We start from the raw sequence: 21,887 nt of genomic DNA, 5'->3' as shown, positions 1-21,887 counted from the left end.
GTTTTGACATTCTCTTAATCATGCGCCCCAAATTCTGTAAGCATAGGGCATAGAGAGTTGAATCAGTGCCTTGAGCCAGCCACAGGGATAAGGAAGGTGTTCTTGTTAAACTGATGCTGGCAGAGGGCCAGGGTCCACCCTCTCATTGACAATGGTTGCTGGACAAGATCAGTGTCTGAGCAACAAGAAATTTGACACTGCACTGGGTGCTGCCTCTCCAGGAAAAGGCACCCACCCGCAGCAAGAAGGTGCTGCCAACAGCCTCATCGTCCCTATAAACAGAAGCTTCTAATCACGATAAGTACGCTTGACCCTTGGCTTCCTTTGGTGGCTGTCTTTTCATTTAGTCTTTGTGTAGCTATTTTAAAACCAGAACCAGTTTACACTAATTTTCTGTGGGGAGAGAAGTGCTGCCCATACCTTTTGATTAGGAGGATTTAAAAACAGGTTTGTTTGTGAGGAAGCAGTTCAGATGGTGGGACATTACAGCCAAGGACAGCCTCCTGCCTGGCTAATGTGGAGTTGGCCGCCCAGCTGGTGATCTCAGAGGCTGATTAGAGCTGCTAACTCTAACCTGGGGTGCTGTCCACCGTCTTCTGAGAACACAGGCTGAGATGGGGCAGGGACATCAACCAAGTTCACAGTCTTCCCTAGATGATCACAGTGCAGGCCTCTGAGCCTAGCAGTGTACGTATCCCTCGTTTGCCGTCACTGCCTGAACCCAGAGCTCAGGGGCCATTTGGTAACATTGCGGCCCAAAGTGGAGGCAGCTTCTACCTGGCTATCCCTGAGAGCTGTAACCAAGGATCCAAAGTCAGTAGGACGAGTTCTGCAGCATTCACGCGCCTCTGTCTGCCCGGCACAGGAGGCCTCGCCCCGGAAGCACACGTTGCCATCTCTTCAGTTTTTCCACAACCTCCCTGGAGTGGGTCGCCATAGCAATGGAAGGGCTGCTCCAGGCCTGTGGCCCAGGCCTTGCTCACAAATTTCCCAAGAACGGCGCCACCTTGGTTCCCCAGTCATCCCCCTTCTCCCCGTCCCCCTCCCTTCATAACCTTCTGATATCTTTTGCTTTAAAACCTATCTCAGGTTCTTAAACAGATGGCTGCCAGGTGGGCCTAGGTGTGTTCACAAACTTAGTTTTGTTCGGAACCTGCAGTGCCGACAAGGAGTGAGGCTGAATGTGAGAAGCAGGTAATTGGCCCAGCTTCCTGGGAACTGGGCAGGGATGGGGCTAGCCCCACCCTGACTGACAGACAGGGCTCCCTGGAGCCAGGGTCCTACCCTCAGGGACACCATGACCAGCTGCACAGGTTGCATGCTGCACAACTCCAGCGGATTCTGTTTACGTAGTTGTTGACTGTGAAATGTGTCTCTGGAGTTCTATAATCCTGCTGCAGTCCTAAAGTGTGTACTGAAATCCAGCTGCTCAGCCATCTAGGAGGTTGAGGTCTGGCCAGGTGAACCCTGAGGAAAAATGGTGCTGAAGGGCAGTCAGGCTGAAAGGATAATGAAAGCCCAGAAACCCATGAAACTCGGGTTGGCCAGAAGGGGAGACCCTTTAGCCAGGGTCACCGAGCCTGGGAGGCGAGGGGGATCTGGGTCAGGCCCTGGGCCTCAGGTCTCCCTGGACCCGTCTATGTCTGTCTTCTCCATGGAGTGAACAGACATGGGGTGCGCGGTGCACCCACAAGCACATGGAAGAGGGGAGGCCCTCACTGGGGGGCCGGAATAGGACCCCTGAGAGCCCTATGAGTACCTGCAGCTCCACTCAGTTTCTGGGCATGGCTGGGGACTGGTGGGTACAGGGAGTGACAGATGGGGGAACCCCCGCCCCAAAAGTCTGCCCTCTCCAGGAGTGGTGTTCAGAATCCTCCAGTGCGGACCTTAGCCCCGTCCTCATCCAGGTGGGGACGCTGAGACCCCGAGAGAGGCATGAACTTGCCCAGGGTCACACCACAAAGTAGAGCACAGAAGGCCTTGAATTCCCTTTCTCCTGAGCCCTTAGAGCCTGGAGGGAGGCTGGGTGGGGGCAGGGTCAGCCCCTACAACTACTGAGGTCTTGTCCCCTGACTCCCACTGGGGTCTCCTCTGTGGATGGCCCCAGTATTTGCAGGAGACAGAGGTGCCAGTGTCCCCCTGGGGGTGCTGAGATGTGTGCCAGGCCGGAGTCCCTAAGCCTAGGCCGGTCCCCCACGTTCTAATGAATGTTTTTCCTGGTCCCCTCACCACCCCAGCTCACTGACTGACAGGCAGCCACTCTCCAAAGAGTCCCTGAACCATGCTCTCGAGCTCTCAGTGCCAGAGAAGGTGAATAATGCCCAGTGGGATGCTCCAGGTAAGCCAGCTGGTGGTGATAGGGTGGGGCAGGGTGGGAAACTGTGCTGTGCTGGGTGTGCTGGAGGGGTGGGTGGTGTGGGGGACCACCACACAGAACTGCGGGAAGGAGCAGCTGGGGATCTTGCGGGTTCCACGCTCCCAGGGACCCCACCAAGCCCCTTCCTTCTTCATGGCTGCCATCAGGGCCAGGCGTGATGGAAAGGAATGAGGGATGGGGAGATTTCTTCTTCAAGAAAGTTGGGAAGAAGAGAGGCCAGAGATAGAGAGACAGGTAGGACATCATCTGGGCCCAGGCCTTGGGAACTTGGGGCTCCAGCAAAGGGTTGCTGAGGGACAGGAGAAAGCCCAGATAAGCAATGCCTTGGGATTTTTGGCCTGGTTAACTGGGGCAAGGGGCAGGCAGACGGGTGCAGGCTAGAAAGGTTTGTTTTGGAGGCTTGAAACATTACATGTTATCTTCTTGATCTCCACCATCAAATAATTGTGCCTTAAGGAAGGCAGAGTTATTTACTCTGACTCTGAAGAGTCATCAAAATGATAATAATAATAATAATAATACAGCTTTTGTGCACTTTTATTGGCTGCACAACAACATTGTAGCAACAACAGAAATTTAAAAACAAAAAGAAAACAAGATACCCAGCACAGAGGGTCACTGCTGCCAGACCAGCTGCCGCTCTCCCAGGCCGAGTGTCTTGGGTGGCTTTGGCAGGGATCTGGCCTGAGCTGTGGGGGTGGGTGTTTCCTCTCATGCCCCCTGCCCTCGCCTCAGAGATAAAGGAGAAGGGACTGGGCCAAGAAGAGGACCAACTGGTTTCTGAGAATGGTTTGAAAGACACCGGAGAGAGGCCAGGAACAGGGACAGCTTGGTCCCGGGAGCCTCCCACGTTCATCCTCCCAGGATTCCAAGGCATCTTGCTGACTTGCTGAGCCACCTGGGGCAGGTCCCACCAACTCGCTTAGGCTCAGACACCCCAGACTTTATAATCCCTTCTCTGGGGTGCTCAAAGAGCAGGTGTTGGCTCCAGGGGCCTGGGCCACAGCAAAACCCTGGAGCTCAGCAAGTCCTGAGTATGAGTGATGGCACAGGCATTCCTGCAATTCGAGGGGCAGGAAGGGAGCCAGTTGGGGGGGAGGCTCCGTGTCCCTTGGAGCCCCAGAAAAGCATCTGGCATCCCGAGGGAGAAACACATAATCCCCAGCCCTGCGGGCCTCAGTGGCTTCATCTGAATGGCTGTCGTCTGGCAGCCGTGCAGCAGTAGACACACAGCATGGGCAGGTTTTAAACAAGCAGGGTAGGGAGTCCCAGAGAGGGTCCCTTCAGACAGGGGCCAGATGAGGGACAGGGAGAAGGCCCTGAGTTTAATGGCGAGGCAGGGCCTGGGTGGGCAACTGTAAGGGAGGTGACAAGGCCATCACGATCTAGTGTATCAGGACTTTGGGAAACTGGCAGGGACAGCCAAGGTGGGCGTGCCCCAGGATCCTCCACCCTGTGCACTGGGCTGTGAAGGAGACTGAGACGGACAATCTTCTTTCCTGCCCTCAAAGAACCCCCAGTCTGAGGGCAGACAGGTCCTCTGTAAAGGGCAGGGACAGGCTGAGGAAGGAGGGCTGCTCTCTGGGAGCTGTGGGGGCAAGGTGGGCCTCTTGCATTAGAAGGACCTGTGGCTGTCCTCAGAACCTCAAGCTCCCTCTAGGCCTAGAGGTCTGGACTGAGTGCTCTGCCCTTGGGAGTTCAGCTTCCAGGGCTGGTGACAAGGAGAAAGGGGCGGTTTGGGAGGGGCTAAGGAGGCACCATGGTTGTCAGCAGGCGCCCAGAGCGGAGGCCACCGAGGGACCCCAGGTGCTTCCCAGGGCAGTGCTAAGCAGGCATCATGGGCTCCCACAGACCTGGCTCGGGGGCCATGCTCTGCCCAGCACCCTGTCCTGCAGCCCTGGTGTCCTTGGGGGTGGAGGGGGAGCCTCTGCGCTACAGCGTGGGTGAGTTCCAGATTCTCATGGATGGCGTGTCCACCGCGTGCCAGGCCTGGAGCGGAGCTTGGACTCTTTCTCATTGACTCCCTAGAAGCTTGGGAGCCCTGGGCTCTAGTCTCTGTACAAGAAGGGGGATTGGGGCTGGCACAGATTGGGAGGGGTCTTGAAGCTGCCCTTTCACAAAGCATTTTCGATAAGATTGGGAAAAGCCAACTATCCCTATCAAAGACTGCTGGGGAGGAGGGATTCGTGGGATTAGGAGAGCTGAAAGTCCTCCTTCCTCACACAGTTGTGCCCTGAATAGAAGAATCAAGCCCTGTGCTAAGGGACTTTCTTGTATTCTTTCCTTTTATCTTCATATCAGCAGCAGGGAAAGCAAATCTATCACTCCTATTTGGTAGAGGAAATGGAGCTCAGAGAGGGTTAGTGATTTTCTCAGAGTCACACAGCTGGTAAGAGGTGGAACTCTTAACTGGCCACACTGCCTCTTTGGGACCTATATAGCATCATGCAGTCTGGTCTTCCAGGTCTGGCCCCCACAAGTCTGGCCAGCCCCTGCCTCCCTTTCATCTAACTGCAGACCCTGGCAGCCCCTCTGGGGAGCTCTTTGAGTCTTGTACACAGGAATCAGGGTTCACTCTGGAGCCCTCGGAGGCTCCCAGATCTCTTTGAGGTCCCAAAAAGTTTGAGGTCCTGAGCTCTGGTCCCCAGGCTAAGCTCTGAGCTCTCCAGATGGCTGTACTCCCAGGGAGCAGCTGTGTGAAGTCAGGCCACCGAGACACTGGAATCTGACCTTCACACAAAGGCAGCCTTGTACTGGGCCCTGGAGACACATTACTTTTTACTTTCTAGGCCTTTCTAGATAGAGCTTGAAGCCCAGCAGGAGAAGGGCAGCATCGAGACCACAGAGAGGGGAGGGCACCCGGGGTGAGCAGCTGCTGGGGATGAAACTGCTGGAGGTGCTGGCCAGGGCTGGCTCCCCACCCGCTTTCTCCCTAGGAAACTCCCACACCCACTAAGGAGCTTTTGCAATTGGGAAGCTAGGTGCTCAGCCCCACTTGTCTCCAGTCCAGTGAAGCCCTTTGTGGGTCAAGGGATTTGCTGGGCCTCCCTCGGTTCGTCACTCCCACCCTTCCCAAATGTTGCAAGGGGTGGTGTTTCAGGCTGGAGCTATGAGCTAGGGAGCCAGAAAGAGGCCTGATACAATGCTTGTCCTCAAGAAGCTCACAGTTTGAGGCCGGGTAGCAGGAGGAGGCCGTTGGGATAGTGGAAGGCAAGAGGACCTGCCTGTCCCCGCAGCCTCCGATGGGGGCCGGCAGGAAAGGCTTTCCAAGGGTCAGGAAATGAGTGCCAGTGATTCCTTCTCCATGATATGGAAACAGGTAATCCCGGCCCTGCCAGCCAAAATGAGTGGAACCTCTGGGGGTCCTCAGAGAAACATTTTCCGCAGGGGTCAAGGCACCCACCCAGCCCCTGCCTGGACAGCCTCAGACACTGCCTGGGTGTCCCCTCCTAGGACCCTGCCATGTGGGGTAGGTCTGGGGCAGGCCAGCCCAGGGCTTCTGGCTGGGATGCCTGGGTTCTTGCTCAGACCCGGCTTCTCTCCAGCGGATGGAGACCCAGCCTGAGGTCTCCTGCACATCTACTGAGCATGCTCACCTTTACAGGGGCAGGTAAAGCCCATCTCAGGTCCCTTACCCCGGTGGTCCAGGCCTGGACAAGTGGAATCCTAGAGGCAATTTTAAAAAGCTAAAACAATGACTATGGAGAAGCGTATAGAGAACATCTTGTCTACCCCAATTGTAATTCAGATGGGGAAACTGAGGCCCAGGGTCATTCTGCTGTGGTGGCCAGAACTCAGAGCTCTTCAGTCCCCATTGAGAAGGCCGGGAGTGGCAGCTGCAGGGGCCCTCTCCCCTCGGACACAGAGGAACTACTGAACAGCTGACAGACCCTTCTGTGCTAGGTCTTGTTCTTATCTCTCTTCATGTCCTGGGGCCAATGTGGCCTCTTCCTCTTCTGTATCCCTGAGAGTGCCTTGCATTGGGCTGGCCCTCAGCACAGGGTCCCGTGTTGGAGAGAGGGGCCCTCCTGGGGCTGGTTCCTGCCTGGCCTTTGGAGGAGGGCCTCTGGGGTCAGTGCCCTGCAGGACCGTTCTTGGAGAGAGATCTGTCCTAGGCCTGAGACCCATCTCTTCCTCAACACCAGTTATTCCTTCATCTGCACAAGAAGCTACTTTCCTGCAGCCTTTCCCACAGACCACGGAAAACAGCCCCAGCCTCCCGCTCTCTGCTCTTGTGTTGTTTTCCTTCCCGGCTAATTGAGTGACTGCCTTTGCTCTTCAGACGCCTTTATTCCAGAACCCCAGAGAACACAGCTCCCTGCCTGCCCAGTGGCCCCCAGCATAAAGGGTGGATTGATAAGATACAAGCCAGGGTCAGGCCAAGACAAGTGGCAGAGGGAGGAAGCGGCAGAGGGAGAGGGAGGCGGCAGAGAGTGCCAACCTTGCCTGGGAAAGCCTACCCCCAGCTCTCAGCTGACTTGGCACTTGGTGGGCGGGCAGTGTGCTGGTGGTGCTGCATTGGCAGCAGGCAGTGAGCTTTCTGGGTTCTCCACTGCGCTCTAGATCTAGTCGTTGGTTGCCTTTTGGAGTCAGCTCCTGTTGGGATCTGGGTGCCTTGCTGGGCAACAGAGACCTTGATTGTGTCCTGGCCCCGTTCTTGGCTGTTACTACAGCAGTGATCTTAGTTTGGGCATGGGACAGAGCTGATGGTTGTGCCCTGTTGGTGGAGCACAAAGGGGAGATGAGGACTACTTTAAGGACTGGCAGTCATCCTGATTTCCTAAGTCTCTCGATACAGATCTTTTCAGTGTGGTCTATGCATTTCTGTATGCCCTTTTTGCTCCCCTTTTCACTTGATGTTATACTGTGAACATTTCCATATGTCATTAAATATTCTTTTTGTACTTTATTTTAATGGCTGCATGGGAATCCATGATACGGCTCTACCGTAATGAACTGAATAAGAGACCAGTCCCCTGTTGGACATTCGGGTTGTTTCCAATGGCTTTGCTAATAGACACGTTGCTGTATGGATATCCATCTCCACATTCTCGCTGTACATGTCTCTGATTGATTCCCTTGAGTAACTTCCAGAAAGTATGATTGCTAAGTGCAAGGATGTTTCTGTTTCAAGCCTTTGGATATATATTGCCAGTTGCCCCCAACAAAGCTGTACCAGTTCATGTTCTGCACTGCACTGCACCTTCCAGACAGTGGATATTGTCTGTTTGCCTGATTGTATTTTTGCTGCTTCAAGTTCTTTCCTTTTAGGAGAAACCTAGGGAGAGAGGGAGGTTAGGAGATGAGTTCAGATGGCTTCAGGAGATGTGGGTTATTGTGAGGAAAGGCAGGGAAGAAAAGAAGCTTAGAAAGAGGCTAGGAGGAGGCCGGGAGTGGTGGCTCACGCCTGTAATCCCACCACTTTGGGAGGCTGAGGTGGGCAGATCATGAGGTCAGGAGATCGAGACCAGCCTGGCCAACATGATGATACCCTGTCTCTACTAAAATACAAAAAATTAGCTGGGCGTGGTGTCACGCACCTGTAGTCCCAGCTACTCGGGAGGCTGAGGCGGGGGAATCGCTTGAACCCAGGAGGCAGGGGTTGCAGTGAGCCGAGATAGTGCCACGGCACTCCAGCCTGGCGACAGAGCAAGACTCTGTCTCAAATAGTAATAATAATAATAATAATAGGAAAGAACATAAAAGAAAAAAGAAAAAGCCTAGCAGGGAATGGGAAGAATGGACCTTCCTGGCTCCCTGCTCAGGTGACAACCAGCATTGCTGCAATTCAGTTTCTCCCTGCCCTGCTGCCACCACCTGCTTCTGTGCACTCCACTCACTATGCTGTGACTTCCACCACCCCATTGTCTCAGCTCAGCCATCCTGATCTCTGCAAGTGGCTTCCAAACTCTGCAGGAGAGAGACTCTAATTTTCTGTCACCACCTACAGGGAGCACTCCCACTGAGCAGTGCTCCTGCACAGCAACCTCATGAGCCTCTGGCCAGGGCTTGCAGCTCCGGTCTCATGCATGTGGTCGGAGTCGCAGGGCCAATGTCCAAGGCTCAACAGCTGTGGGCAACCCCTTCTGACCGTTCTGCCTTGCATTTGGCACACCTTGCCAGTAGCTAAAACCCAGGCCCAGCCCTTCTAACTCATTGTCCAGAGACTTCTTCTTCTATAGAGAGGGAGATTGGCAGAGGACACGGTGTGAGCAGAGCCCACAGGTGGGAACACATGGACATGAGAAGAAGGGGGAGGATTGCACACCCCAGGCTAGAAGATGCATCTGTCTTCCCTTCTTTCAGCTCTGAAGGGCAGGAGTGAGCTTGGCAGCTGGCACCCAAGGCTGAGGCCACTGAGCTGTGGTGGGCCCAGGTCAGAAGGACAATGAGCAGGGCAGGCCCTACCTAAGTCTCTCAGGGGTGCAAGATGGGAAAGGAGGCTGGCGTGTCCTGCTTGGGTAGATACCCGCTCTGTGAGCCTGTCTCTGTGCTTAAGCACAATGTGTCCTGTGTCCTCATTGGCCTCCCTGGGGGGCAAGGGTGAGGTGGGGGAGAGATGAAGGCCTGAGTCCTCTAGACACACAGTCACTGGGTCTCCAGCCCTCCTGGGACTAGGGTGGGGCAGAGTTCAGCTCATTCTTCCCCAAAGAAGAGGCCCCTGGCCTCTGCTGGAGGCCGGGTTGCTGCTGGTAGCCAGGACCCAGAGAGGAGGGAATCTGACTTCCAGAGCTCCAGGTTGGTGGGAGAGGCAGCCCTGACCATGACCCCATTCTCCATTAGGCTCAGGATGGGAGTCTTTAGTGAGGAGGCACCACGTGGTCCTTGAAGAGCGGTAAAGTGTGGGCATGTGATGGAGGGAAGGGCACTGCAGGCAAAGTCACAGCACAGGCAAAGGCACAGAGACGGGGAACCAAAGGGAACTGGGAGCAGTTCAGGTTGGCTGTAAGGAAAGGTGTGTGTTGAGGCTGGGAAAGGTAAGCGAGCCCCTTGGGGAGGGCCTGCCTTAGAAGCCCTGGTATAGACGTCTCCCTGTGGTCAATGAGAGCCATCGGGGGCTTTTGAGCAGGTCAGACCTGGATTTAGCAAGGTCACTCTGGGAGTCTCAGGAGTGTGGGAAAAGGCCGGTGGCTGGAGGTCATGGCTGCCCAAGGTCACCCAGCCTGAACCTGTCACAGGACTTGGCGGGAGGCATGATAGTCCTTTCCCAGAGGAGATGGGAGATGTGGTGCCGGGGTCTTCCTTGAAGTTCACCGTGAGAGGCAGCACCCCTGTGGGAACAGCAGACTTGGGTATGGAACCGTGGGGGTTTGGATGCCAGCTCTGCCACTCAACTCTTTAGTTGGGAGGTGACAGTGGTGATGGGCAAAGAATGGCATAACGCATGGCAGGGGCTCAGTAAGCAGTAAGCAAGAGATGATCGGGGCCTCAGCGAGGGCAGGGGCAGCCTCCTTCCCACCAGAATCTCCTCTTCCAGCTGGTCTAGGGGCTCAGACAGGTCCTGCTGGCCCAGCTGAGCTTGTGCAGAGAAAGGGCTGGGTCATGCAGCTGGCCAGGAGGCCTTGTCACCCTTCCCAAGGGTGACAAGGGGTCCTCCAGGGCTAGGGCTCTTGTCCCTGTCATGAAACAGCTGGACTAATAGGAGACTGACCTTGCAGACCTATGAACCTTCCTTCCCTTCCCATGCCTCATTCCCTCCTTCCAGGAAGGATATGAGATGACCTGACACAAAAGCACAGGCTCCATGGAAGAGGAAACAGGAAAAAGACAGAACCATGTAGCTGATGAGAGAGGAGAAATTAGGTGAAGAATTCTGTCCAAAATGTCCATCAAGATTTTAAACACTCTTTTCTCGTGATCCGGTAAACCTCCTTCTAATAATCTAAACCGAGAAGGAGGGCTGGAGGCTGGATACCACTTGAGCGTCCTTCAGTGGAGAGTGGCGGAGTAAATTATGAGAGGGCCCAACCATGGAGTACAACGCAGCCACACAGCATGCACACAATGAGGCAGGCATGTTAATATCACCAACGTTAAAGATGGATGATTTGGCTAATGGCTAGGTTTGATTTGATTCATATGATTTAAAACATATATTTGGCTGGACGCAGTGGCTCACACCTGTAATCCCAGCACTTTGGGAGGTCAAGGTAGGAGGATTGCTTGAGACCAGGAGTTCAAGACCAGCCTGGGCAACATAGCAAGACCTTGTCTCTACTAGGAAAAAAAAAAAAAAAAGCTGGGAATGGTGGCATGCACCTATGGTCCCCGTTACTTTGTGGAATGGCTAAATTGATCTAATTAGCATATGCGTTACTTTACATACTTCACACACCTGGATAAATTTTTGTAGAGATAAGATCTACTTTTTGTAGAGACAAGGTCTCTCTATTGTTCAAGCTGTCTGCAACTTTTGGCCTCAAGCAATCCTGCCTTGGCCTCCCAAAGTGCTGTGATTACAAGCGTGAGCCACTGCACTTGGCCTGTAGTTTTTTGCATAATAGAAAAATATGGCCAGGCACAGTGGCTCATGCCTGTAATCCTAGCACTTTGGGAGGCCAAGGCTGGAGGATCGTTTGAACTCAGGAGTTCGATACCAGCCTGGGCAACATGGCTAACCCCCCCGTCTCTACCAAAAATACAAAAAAAATTAGCTGGGCTTAGTGCTGTGCACCTGTGGTCTCAGCTACTCAGGAGGCTGAGACTGGAGGATCTTTTGAGCCCTGGGTGACAGAATGAGACCCTGTCTCAAAAAAAGAAGGAAGGAAGGAAGGAAAAAGAAAGAAAGAAAAGAAAAGAAAAAAGAAAAATATTGCGCTGTTCCATGTCTCTCTAAAAAGCAGAGAAACAAAAGGTGGACTCCAAGGGCCATGTGTCTAAAGGAAAATGAGAGGGAGCTCATTTCTTCCTGGAAAAGAAGACTGCCTCTGGTTTCATTTGCAAATCCTGGGCCACTTCATTCATTTATTATGTATTACTATACATTATTTACTATGATGCTGATACACTACCCGCCTGGTCCCATGAGCATTTTGGGTTTGCTACCTGTGATTAATACATTAATAAGATGATCTCTCTCCCCTGCCACCTTATTTTTCATAAAAAGCAATTGCAACAACAAAATAAAACCTAAGTCCTTGTATGAATATTTGTAGAAAGAGGGCCTATCACTTTTTCTGTCATAGACTGCTAAATTGTTTCATATTTCTTGGAACAAGTATGCATATTTTTGTCATTAAAAAGAGATTATAGGCCAGGCACGGTGGCTTATGCCTGTAATCCCAGCACTTTGGGAGGCCGAGGCAGGCAGATCACCTGAGGTCAGGAGTTCAAGACCAGCCTGGCCAACATGGCGAAATGCCATCTCTACTAAAAAATGCAAAAATTAGCCAGGCATGGTGGCGGGCACCTGTAATCCCAGCTACTTGGGAGGCTGAGGCAGGAGAATCACTTGAACCCAGGAGGCAGAGGTTGCAGTGAGCCAAGATCGTGCCACTGCATTCCAGCCTGGGTGACAGAGTGAGACTTTGTCTCAAAAACAAAAAAAGAGATTATAGTGGCTGGGCACGGTGGCTCACGCCTGTAATCCCGGCACTTTGGGAGGCCAAGGCGGGTCAATCACTTGAGGCCAGGAGTTCGAGACCAGCCTGGCCAACACAGTGAAACCCTGTCTCCACCAAAAAATACAAAAAAAATTAGCCAGACATGGTGGTGCATGCCTGTAGTCCCAGCTACTCGGGAGGCTGAGACAGAAGAATTGCTTGAACCCAGGAGGTGGAGGTTGCAAGGAGCCGAGATCGCACCACTGCACTCCAGCCTGGGCAATATAGTGAGTGAGACTCCATGTCAAAAAAAAAAAAAAAAAAGGAAAGAGAAAAGAGATTATAAATGCTCAAGTTAAAACGTTTGGCTTGGAGATCCCAAGACTCACCTCTGCTCTTCTTGGCAACCTGGGTGAACAGGTGAATACAGAGGAGCGTGAGCTTCTAGATGTGCCCACGGGAGAAAGTCACCTTTTCTGTAGTCCAGGCCTAGGAGGAATCTGTGCCAGGGGAGGGAAGAGAACTAATAACCACTGAGAGGCAACTGGATGCCAGGCCCTGGGCGTGCTCTGAGGGCCATTGCACAGGATTCTTGCACCACTTTGTGGGGGGTCAACATTCTCTTTTTTTTTTTTTTTAAGACAGAGTCTTGCTCTATCGCCCAGGCTGGAGGGCAGTGGTGCGATCTCAGCTCACTGCAACCTCCACCTCCCGGGTTCAAGCAATTCTCATGCCTCAGCTTCCCAAGTAGTTGGGATTACAGATGTGCACCACCACGACCAGCAAATTTTTGTATTTTTAGTAGAGACAGGGTTTCACCATGTTGCTCAGGCTGGTCTTTAACTCCCGGCCTCAAGTGATCCGCCCACTTTGGCCTCCCAAAGTGCTAGGATTACAGGCGTAAGCCACCATGCGGGCCCTCTCTCTGTTTTTCTTAAGTAGCTTTATTGAGCTATAATTTATATGCCATGAAATTTACCCATTTTAAGTGCACAATTTGATTATTTTTAGCAAATTTACAGAGTTGCAAAACATCCCCACAATCCAATGTTGGGACATTTCCTTCACCCCAAAAAGATCTCTTGTGCCTATTCCACGGTCACTCCCCACTCCCACCTCCAGCCTGGGGCAACCACTAATCTGCTTTCTATCTTTTCTGCCTTTCCTTTTTCGCACCTGGCTTCTTTCACCGAACATGTTTTTGAGTTTCATCCATGTTGTAGCCTCTATCAATACTTTATTCCTTTTTATATTTTTTAATTTATTATTTAATTTGATTTAATTTTTTTTCTGAGGCTGGGTCTCACTCCGTTGTCCAGGCTGGAGTGCAGTGGTGCAATCATGGCTCACTGCAGCCTTGACCTCCCATACTCAAACAATCCTCCCACCTCAGCCTCCCAAGTAGCTGGGAATACAGGCACACAACACCATGCCCTGCTAATTTTTTTTTTTTTTTAGAGATAGGGTCTCACTATGTTGCCCAGGCTGGTCTTGAACTCCTGGGCTCAAGTGATCCCCCACCTCAGTCTCCTCACGTGTTTACAGGTGCGAACCACTGCACCAGGCCACTTTGTTCCTTTTCAGAGCTGAATAGCATTCTACTCTCTGACCACATTTTGTTTTTCATTTACCAGTCAGTGGACATTTGGGTTGTTTCAATTTTTTGACTCATAAACAATGCTGTGAAGAACATCTGTGTGTAAGTCTTCGTGGGGACATGTGTTTTTATTTCTCTTGGGTAGATACCTAAGAGTGGAGTTGCTGGGTCGTACTGTAGTTTTATGTTTAACTCTTTAAGAAACTGCTAACCTGTTTTCCCACATGGCTGCCCCGTCTCATTCCCACCAGCACTGTATGAGGGCTTCTGTGTCCCCATGTCCTCATCAACCCCTCACATTTGCAGGTGATGAAGATGCAGCTGAGAGAATGGTTTGTTAGGTCAAACAGCACACAGAGGCAGAATTGAGGTTTTTGAACCCAGGTGTACCTGACTTTCTGGTCTGGGCATGGACTTTAGCAAAATGCAACAGTTAGAGGCTCTGAAGAGGCAGATCAGCGGGGTCCACCAGGCTAGCATCCCGGGATATGGGGCAAGGCTTGGAGAGGTCTGAGGAGTGATTGGACGGGGCCTAGTGGCCCTTGACTCATGCCACTACCTGAAGGCTCAGGGCTCCCTCGTGGCCAGTGGCAGGGGCATCCATCCCAGAAGGTCTTGACCTCTGCCATACAGAGGCGCCAAGCACCTCTCTGGCACCCTCCCCTGCCCCGCCTGCATTTCCTGCAGGCTGCCATGTATCCCGTTTGGGTCTGGATATGTCCTTGTCATCCCTACTTCCGGCCCTCCACAGGAGGAGGAATGGGCTCTCCTGTCCCAGCCCCCAGATCTTTACCTCTTTCTGCCAACCTCAGAGTCTGCATGCAACCTAAGAGTGTCAAAGAGGAGGAACAAGCTCATCTAGTTCATTTGTCTGCCTCAGGGAAGGACCGGTGACAGGAGAATAGGCGAGATGGGTCTGGCCAGCAGGTGGCAGGGCAGCCCCACCTGTCCTGGCCAGCCCTCATCCCTTCCCACCATCATCGTGGAACCACCACCCTTGCCCCAAGGAAAGGACGTCTCACGGGACCAAAGGGTCCAGACCACCCATCCAAGCTTCCTTTGCAAATTTGGAAAAAAGAGGAAGAAGGAAAATGTGCATTTATGGAGCACCAGCCATAGGTCAAAGCTTCTTCATATACACCCTTTCTCTTGATCCTCATGTCCACCCTGAGAACTGAGTCCTCATCTTTCCCCTGAAATTGACTCAGTGGTTCAGTGGCTTGTCCAAGTCTTGCATACTAAGTGGTAGACCTCTGTTCCCACCCACCCTACACAGAGTAAGCCTCTGACTCTTAAAGGCAGAGTGGCACCCCAGACAATGTCCTAAGTGTGAGCTGTGGAATCAGGTACACCTGAGTTCAAATCCTGACCCTGCACTTCCTTGATGTGTGATCTTCAATAAATGACTGAACCTCTCTGAGCTGCAGCTGCCCCATCTGTGCAATGGAGCTCTCCAAACCCATGCTGTGAAGACTAAATGAGACACCTCATTTGTAGGAGGAGAATGAGCAAAGACTGTTGTTATTTCCTGAGACTGGGAGACTTCAGGATGGAGAGCAGGGCTGATGGTTTTCAGTCTCCTCCAGACCCTCGGGAGGGTCGTTCTCTTTGGTGCTTTGACCTTCTGTCTAGCTGGATCTGTCCCCAACCCGTTCACAGGAGGGCAGGGAAAGACAGATACCCTGAAGGCACCTGGAGATCTGACAGTTCCACTGCCCAACCTTGGGAGGCAAATTCCAACTGGGATAAAAGAAGGAACAGAGTGTCTAGGACTTCCGTCTGTCCTCCAGTTATTTCCTCTCCTCTTCCTTGCTGCATCCCTAAACTTTGCTCTTCCTTCAAGGCTGAGTCAGACCTCCTCCTCTAGGCGGTCTCCCAGCCTACCCCAGTCTACCCCAGTCTACCCTGGCCTGCCAGCCTCAAGGCCGAGGACCCAAGGCATTGTCAGCACCAGAAGGGCTGCGAGCTCTGCCCAGGGCAGGACAAGTGTCCCCAGGCTGGCATGATCCAAGCTGTGGTCTCCCCCACCCCACAGAGGAGGCGCTGTGGACGACTCGGGCCGATGGGCGGGTGCGCCTGCGCATAGACCCCAGCTGCCCACAGCTTCCCTACACTGTGCATCGGATGTTCTACGAGGCCCTGGATAAGTATGGGGACCTCATCGCTTTGGGCTTCAAGCGCCAGGACAAATGGGAACACATCTCCTACTCCCAATACTACCTGCTCGCCCGCAGAGCCGCCAAGGGCTTCCTGAAGGTAAGGGGGCCCCTCATGGCAAGGCCTTGCCCCTCCCCAGTTGTGCCTCCCAGCTCTGGGCCTCACAGGCCTCCTCTCCAACTGCCCACTGGGCAAGGCTCTTAGGAACAATAACTGTAAAAGCTGTCATTGTGCGTGGGGCTGATACTCCATGCTGGGCCCCGTACTGAGCTTTTATTTGCTGAGCCCCTACCATGTGCCAAGCACTTGTTACTCACTTTTCATTTGTGATCACATTCAGGGCGGGCTGGAAGCCCAGTGTGCTGGGCTGAGGGGCCGGACAGACTCCCTGGGAAGGCCCTGGGAGGGGCAGTGAGGGCTGTTGAGTGACCAACCCCTTCTCCTCCAAGGGGATTCTCTGACTGAGGGGACCCTGGGAGGGTGGAGCCTGCAGGTCCCCTGCAGTCTGGGTGGGGGCTCTGAGAGGGGCATGAGGGTCCCAGTCCCTGCCCGGCTGACCTGGCCTGTCTGCCTTTGACCTGGAGCTCGGCCTGAAGCAGGCCCACAGTGTGGCCATCCTCGGCTTCAACTCCCCGGAGTGGTTCTTCTCGGCAGTGGGCACAGTATTTGCAGGGTGAGTGGCGGGGGCAGGGACGGGGTCTCCAGTGGGTTGGCAGTGGGCAGAGGGTAGGGGAGGGTCCTTATCTCTTTTTAGCAGCCCCCACCCACTCCCCACCATCCTGCCTCCTCCCTGGGGCCTTCTGGTGGACCTGCATCTGGCGCCCTCTCTGCAGGGGAGGAGGTGCTCAGGTGCCTTGGGAGCCCCTCCTGCCAGGCTATGGGAGCTCTCTGGGTCTGGGGGCTACAGATGTGGGGGTGGGGGAAGGGGGTGGCCCCTCTGCACCTCCCCTAAGGTGTATCTTCCTGGGTCTCCTACAGTGGCATCGTCACTGGCATCTACACCACCAGCTCCCCAGAGGCCTGCCAGTACATCGCTTATGACTGCTGCGCCAATGTCATCGTGGTCGACACGCAGAAGCAGCTGGAGAAGATCCTGAAGGTTTGGGGAAGAGGCAGTGGGCATGGGGTCAGACGCTGGGTATCCCCATGCACCTCCACTCCAACTCACACAGAACCTTCCTGCCCTCCATCCAGAGTGTCCTCATCCTCAACAGCAACCCTCTAACGCATACACAGCAAGCAAGGCAGGGCAACGGCTACTTACCCATTTGACAGGCAAGGAAATGGAGGCTCAAGGGACATGCCCCAGAAGTGGTGATAAGGCCTTGGGTAGGACTCCTGTCCAGCCACTGCCTTCCATGGCTTTCTCTTTGGGACAGGGTCTCCCCTAAGGGGAAGCAAGAGCTGTGGGGGCCGGGGTCCTCTGGCAGTGGAAGGGTTATGTGCAGGTGAGTGGCTTAGGGCTGTGACATCTTGAGCACTCAAGTCTAGGTGAGGAACAGGGTGATGGGGGGTGGTGAGGGCTGCCACAGGGTGGGGGTTGAGCCAAGTCAGACACAGTTTGGGCAGAGCAGGAGCTCAGAGTGCCTCTAGAGCCAGCGGGGGCTTTTCTGGAGCATTGATGATGCCTCCTGATCTAAGGCACACCCCTAACTGGCTCTGTCCCTGCATGCACCATACTGGGGTGTGGTGGCCTGGGGACACCTCTCTCTCCCAGCTGAACCCAACAGCCTTTAAGGCATTCAAGGGCTCCCTGCATCCCAAGGGAGGCCTCAGAGACTGACTTGTTGGCTTGCCTGTGATTCTGGAGATGTCACCTGGGCCACACCTTCCATCTGTGCCCGAGGGTGGGACAAATGGTCTCCAACCTTCCAAGACTATGCGATCTGGATCCCCAGAGGAGCCAGAGCAGGTGCCTATCCTCATTTCTAGTGGAGAAGTTTCCTGAAGCCTGAAAGAAAAGCAAGCGGGGCCAGTATCCTTGGGGGATACCAGCAGGGCAGCGCCAGAATCCTTGGGGGAGACCCAGGCTGCAGCCCAGACCCTTGAGGCAGAACCTCTTGGAGGGCATCCCCAAATCAGAGTGAGTTTGAAAATAGCCTCAGATGAGGCTGTGGGCAGCCCAGGCCAAGAACTTCTGGCTCACGGCAAAATAAAATGAAGCCCCGGGAAGACCTCAGAGCTGCCTGGCTAGACGTACAAAGGCCTCTGAGCAGGGTTTAAACCCAGAGGTGGTGTAGAGAAGTGGGTGAACACACACACTTGGGCTGGACCTGCCAGAGCTCAAATGCAGTGTGGCCTTGGGGAGGATGGTGACAGCTGCAGAGGTCACCTGGAAGGGCTGGTATGGGGGTAACTCTTAGACCAGTGTCTGACTCTTGGTGGGCACTTGTATTCATTTGCCAAGGCTGCTGGAAAAGGGTGGCTTCTGGGGTTGGCTGGCCATTTTTGTGTTCCTTGGCTTGTAGATGCATCACCCAGGCCTCTGCCTTCATCCTCTGCTGGCGTTCTCACTGTGTCTTCACGTCGTCGTCCTTCTGTGTCTGTCTCTGTGTCCAAATTTCCCATTTCTATAAGGACACCAGGAATATTGGATTTGAGCCCACCCTAATGACTTTGTTTTAACTTCATTACCTCCGTAAAGACCCTATTTCCACATAAGGTCACACTTGGAGGTACCAGCTATGAGGACTTTGGCATATCTCTTTGCGGCGGGTTGTGGAGGGGGAGACAATTCAACCCATGGCAGACCATATAAGTGCTTTTAAATCATTATATCACCCCATAGGTGATACCATGTCCTTCATAATGCACTGCCTCAAGAGGCACATGATGGTAGGTGGTACTACTTTCAGTTATGTTGGGCTTCTTCACGACCACCTTCTCTTCTTCCACTGTGAAATTCCCCATCAACCTTTCTCCTGATGGTTTTAGCATCCCTTAATGATGTTTGCCTGAAATTAATTATTTTATTAGGGGTAGCAAAATGTTGAATTTCTAGTTCATTGGCTGGAATTCTCCAAAGAAAGAACTTTCCCTCATTACCTGGGGCTCTTTGGTACCTGAGACACTCTGTTTGTACAGAGTAGGTGTGATAGAATAATGATCAATTTTGGTGAATGTTCCATGCATATTTGAAAGAATGTGTACTCTGCAGTTGTTGGCTAGAAGGTTCTATAAATGTTCATTAAATCAAGTTGGTTGGTAGTATTTTAATGTTGTCTTCTGTATCTCTATTGATTTTCTGTCTTCTTGCTCTATCAAATACTAAGAAAGGGAATGTGGAAATCTCCAATTATTATGGTAGACATCTATTTTTCCTTCCGGTTCTATTAGGTTTTGCTTTATGTGTTTTGGAGCTCTGTTATTAGGCATATACGTGTTTAGATTATTATGTTTTCTTGATAAATTAACCCTTGATCATTAAGAAATGTTCCTCCTTATCCCTGGTAATAATTCTTGTTCCAAAACTATTTTGCCTCAAATTAATATAGCCACTCCAGGTTTCTGATAATTAATGTTTGCATTATGTATTTTTGTGTTCTTTTAATTTTAACCTAGCTGTGTCTTTATATTTAAAGTGAGTTTCTTGTAGACAGCACATAGTTGAGTCTTGCCCTTTTATCCAATCTGATGAAATTTGTATAAATAGCCACCATTTGGCTATTTTTTTATTTGTCCCATCTATTCTTTGTTCCTTTTCTCCTCTTTCCTGACTTTTTTGTCTTTTTCATCTTGTTTTCTTTTGGTCTTCCATTTGATCTTCAGTGGCTTATTAGCTATCCTTTGTTACTATATCAGTGTTTGCTCTGATTTTACAATATGCATCTTTAACTTATCACAGTGTACTCTCCAAGATACCAGTTCCCATGAAATGTGGAACCATACAACAGTATACTTCCACTTCCCCTCCCATCCTTTCAGCTGTCGTCATCCATTTTACTTCTATAGAGGTTATAAACCCCACAAACATTGTTATTACTCTTGCTTTCAACAGTTGAGTATCTTTCTTTCTTTTTTCTTTTTTTTTTTTAAGACAGGGTCTCACTTTGTCACCCAGACTGGAGTGCAGTGGTGCAATCATGGCTCACCGCAGCCTCAACCTCCTGGGCTCAAGCAATCCTCCCACCTCAGCCTCCCAAGTAGCTGGGACTACAGGCATGTGAGGCTGCAGTGCGCCATGATTGCAACACTACACTCTGGCCTGGGTGACAGAGTTAGACCCTGTCTTAAAAAAACAAAAAGAAAGAAGGAAAGATACTCAACTGTTGAAATCAAGAGTAATAACAATGTATTGTGGGGTTTATAACCTCTGTAGAAGTAAAATGGTCGACAACAGCTGAATTTTTGTATTTTTTGTAGAGACAGAGTCTTGCTATGTTGCCCAGGCTCGTCTCAAATTCCTGGGCTCAAGCAATTTGCCCACCTCGGCTTCCCAAAGTACTAAGATTACAGGCGTGAGCCACTGCACCCAGTCCAGCTGAGTATCTTTCAGAGAAAATTTTAAAGAAGGAAATAATATGTTTCATATTTACCCACATTTTTGCCATTTCTGATACTCTGTCTTCCTTTATGTAGATCCAAGTTTTTATCTGATATCATCTTTTCAGCCTTAAGAACTTTTCTTTTTTTTTAAGATTTGTATTAGTATTTTATTACAACTATTCTGTTTGTTCTTTTATATTCAACATCCCACATTTATGTATGAAATGTACAGACCAAAACTTATTATTGCCAATTACTTTTTAAAATTTATTTTTATTTATTTTATTTTATTATTATTATACTTTAAGTTTTAGGGTACATGTGCACAATGTGCAGGTTAGTTACATATGTATACATGTGACATGCTGGTGCGCTGCACCCATTAACTCGTCATTTAGCATTAGGTATATCTCCTAAAGCTATCCCTCCCCCCTCACCCCACCCCACAACAGTCCCCAGAGTGTGATGTTCCCCTTCCTGTGTCCATGTGTTCCCATTGTTCAGTTCCCACCTATGAGTGAGAATATGTGGTGTTTGGTTTTTTGTTCTTGTGATAGTTTACTGAGAATGATGATTTCCCATTTCACCCATGTCCCTACAAAGGACATGAACTCATCATTTTTTATGGCTGCATAGTATTCCATGGTGTATATGTGCCACATTTTCTTAATCCAGTCTATCATTGTTGGACATTTGGGTTGGTTCCAAGTCTTTGCTATTGTGAATAGTGCCGCAATAAACATACGTGTGCATGTGTCTTTATAGCAGCATGATTTATAGTCCTTTGGGTATATACCCAGTAATGGGATGGCTGGGTCAAATGGTATTTCTAGTTCTAGATCCCTGAGGAATCGCCACACTGACTTCCACAAGGGTTGAACTAGTTTACAGTCCCACCAACATTGTAAAAGTGTTCCTATTTCTCCACATCCTCTCCAGCACCTGCTGTTTCCTGACTTTTTAATGATTGCCATTCTAACTGGTGTGAGATGGTATCTCATTGTGATTTTGATTTGCATTTCTCTGATGGCCAGTGATGGTGAGCATTTTTTCATGTGTTTTTTGGCTGCATAAATGTCTTCTTTTGAGAAGTGTCTGTTCATGTCCTTCACCCACTTTTTGATGGGGTTCTTTGTTTTTTTCTTGTAGATTTGTTTGAGTTCATTGTAGATTCTGGATATTAGCCCTTTGTCAGATGAGTAGGTTGCGAAAATTTTCTCCCATTTTGTAGGTTGCCTATTCACTCTGATGGTAGTTTCTTTTGCTGTGCAGAAGCTCTTTAATTAGATCCCATTTGTCAATTTTGGCTTTTGTTGCCATTGCTTTTGGTGTTTTAGACATGAAGTCCTTGCCCATGCCTATGTCCTGAATGGTAATGCCTAGGTTTTCTTCTAGGGTTTTTATGGTTTTAGGTCTAACGTTTAAGTCTTTAATCCATCTTGAATTAATTTTTGTATAAGGTGTAAGGAAGGGATCCAGTTTCAGCTTTCTACATATGGCTAGCCAGTTTTCCCAGCACCATTTATTAAATAGGGAATCCTTTCCCCATTGCTTGTTTTTCTCAGGTTTGTCAAAGATCAGATAGTTGTAGATATGCGGTGTTATTTCTGAGGGCTCTGTTCTGTTCCATTGATCTATATCTCTGTTTTGGTACCAGTACCATGCTGTTTTGGTTACTGTAGCCTTGTAGTATAGTTTGAAGTCAGGTAGTGTAATGCCTCCAGCTTTG

At 51.0% G+C, this 21,887-nt stretch overlaps 1 protein-coding gene across 1 annotated transcript in view; it reads left to right on the top strand.

Annotated features, from left to right (window-relative positions):
* The window catches only part of ACSBG1 (acyl-CoA synthetase bubblegum family member 1), a 63,653-nt gene that overhangs the window by 24,259 nt on the left and 17,507 nt on the right, over positions 1-21,887 (top strand). Inside the window, exons 2-5 of the mRNA XM_510525.9 lie at positions 2,238-2,338; positions 15,552-15,772; positions 16,258-16,346; positions 16,652-16,772. Of these exons, the coding sequence (XP_510525.3) occupies positions 2,238-2,338; positions 15,552-15,772; positions 16,258-16,346; positions 16,652-16,772 (532 nt within the window). The remainder of the gene's footprint in view (positions 1-2,237; positions 2,339-15,551; positions 15,773-16,257; positions 16,347-16,651; positions 16,773-21,887) is intronic.

Source organism: Pan troglodytes, chromosome 16, assembly GCF_028858775.2.
Source record: "Pan troglodytes isolate AG18354 chromosome 16, NHGRI_mPanTro3-v2.0_pri, whole genome shotgun sequence".
Lineage (NCBI taxonomy): Eukaryota > Metazoa > Chordata > Mammalia > Primates > Hominidae > Pan > Pan troglodytes.
Note: the sequence above shows the minus strand (reverse complement) of the source record. Positions and strands in the feature narration are given on the sequence as shown.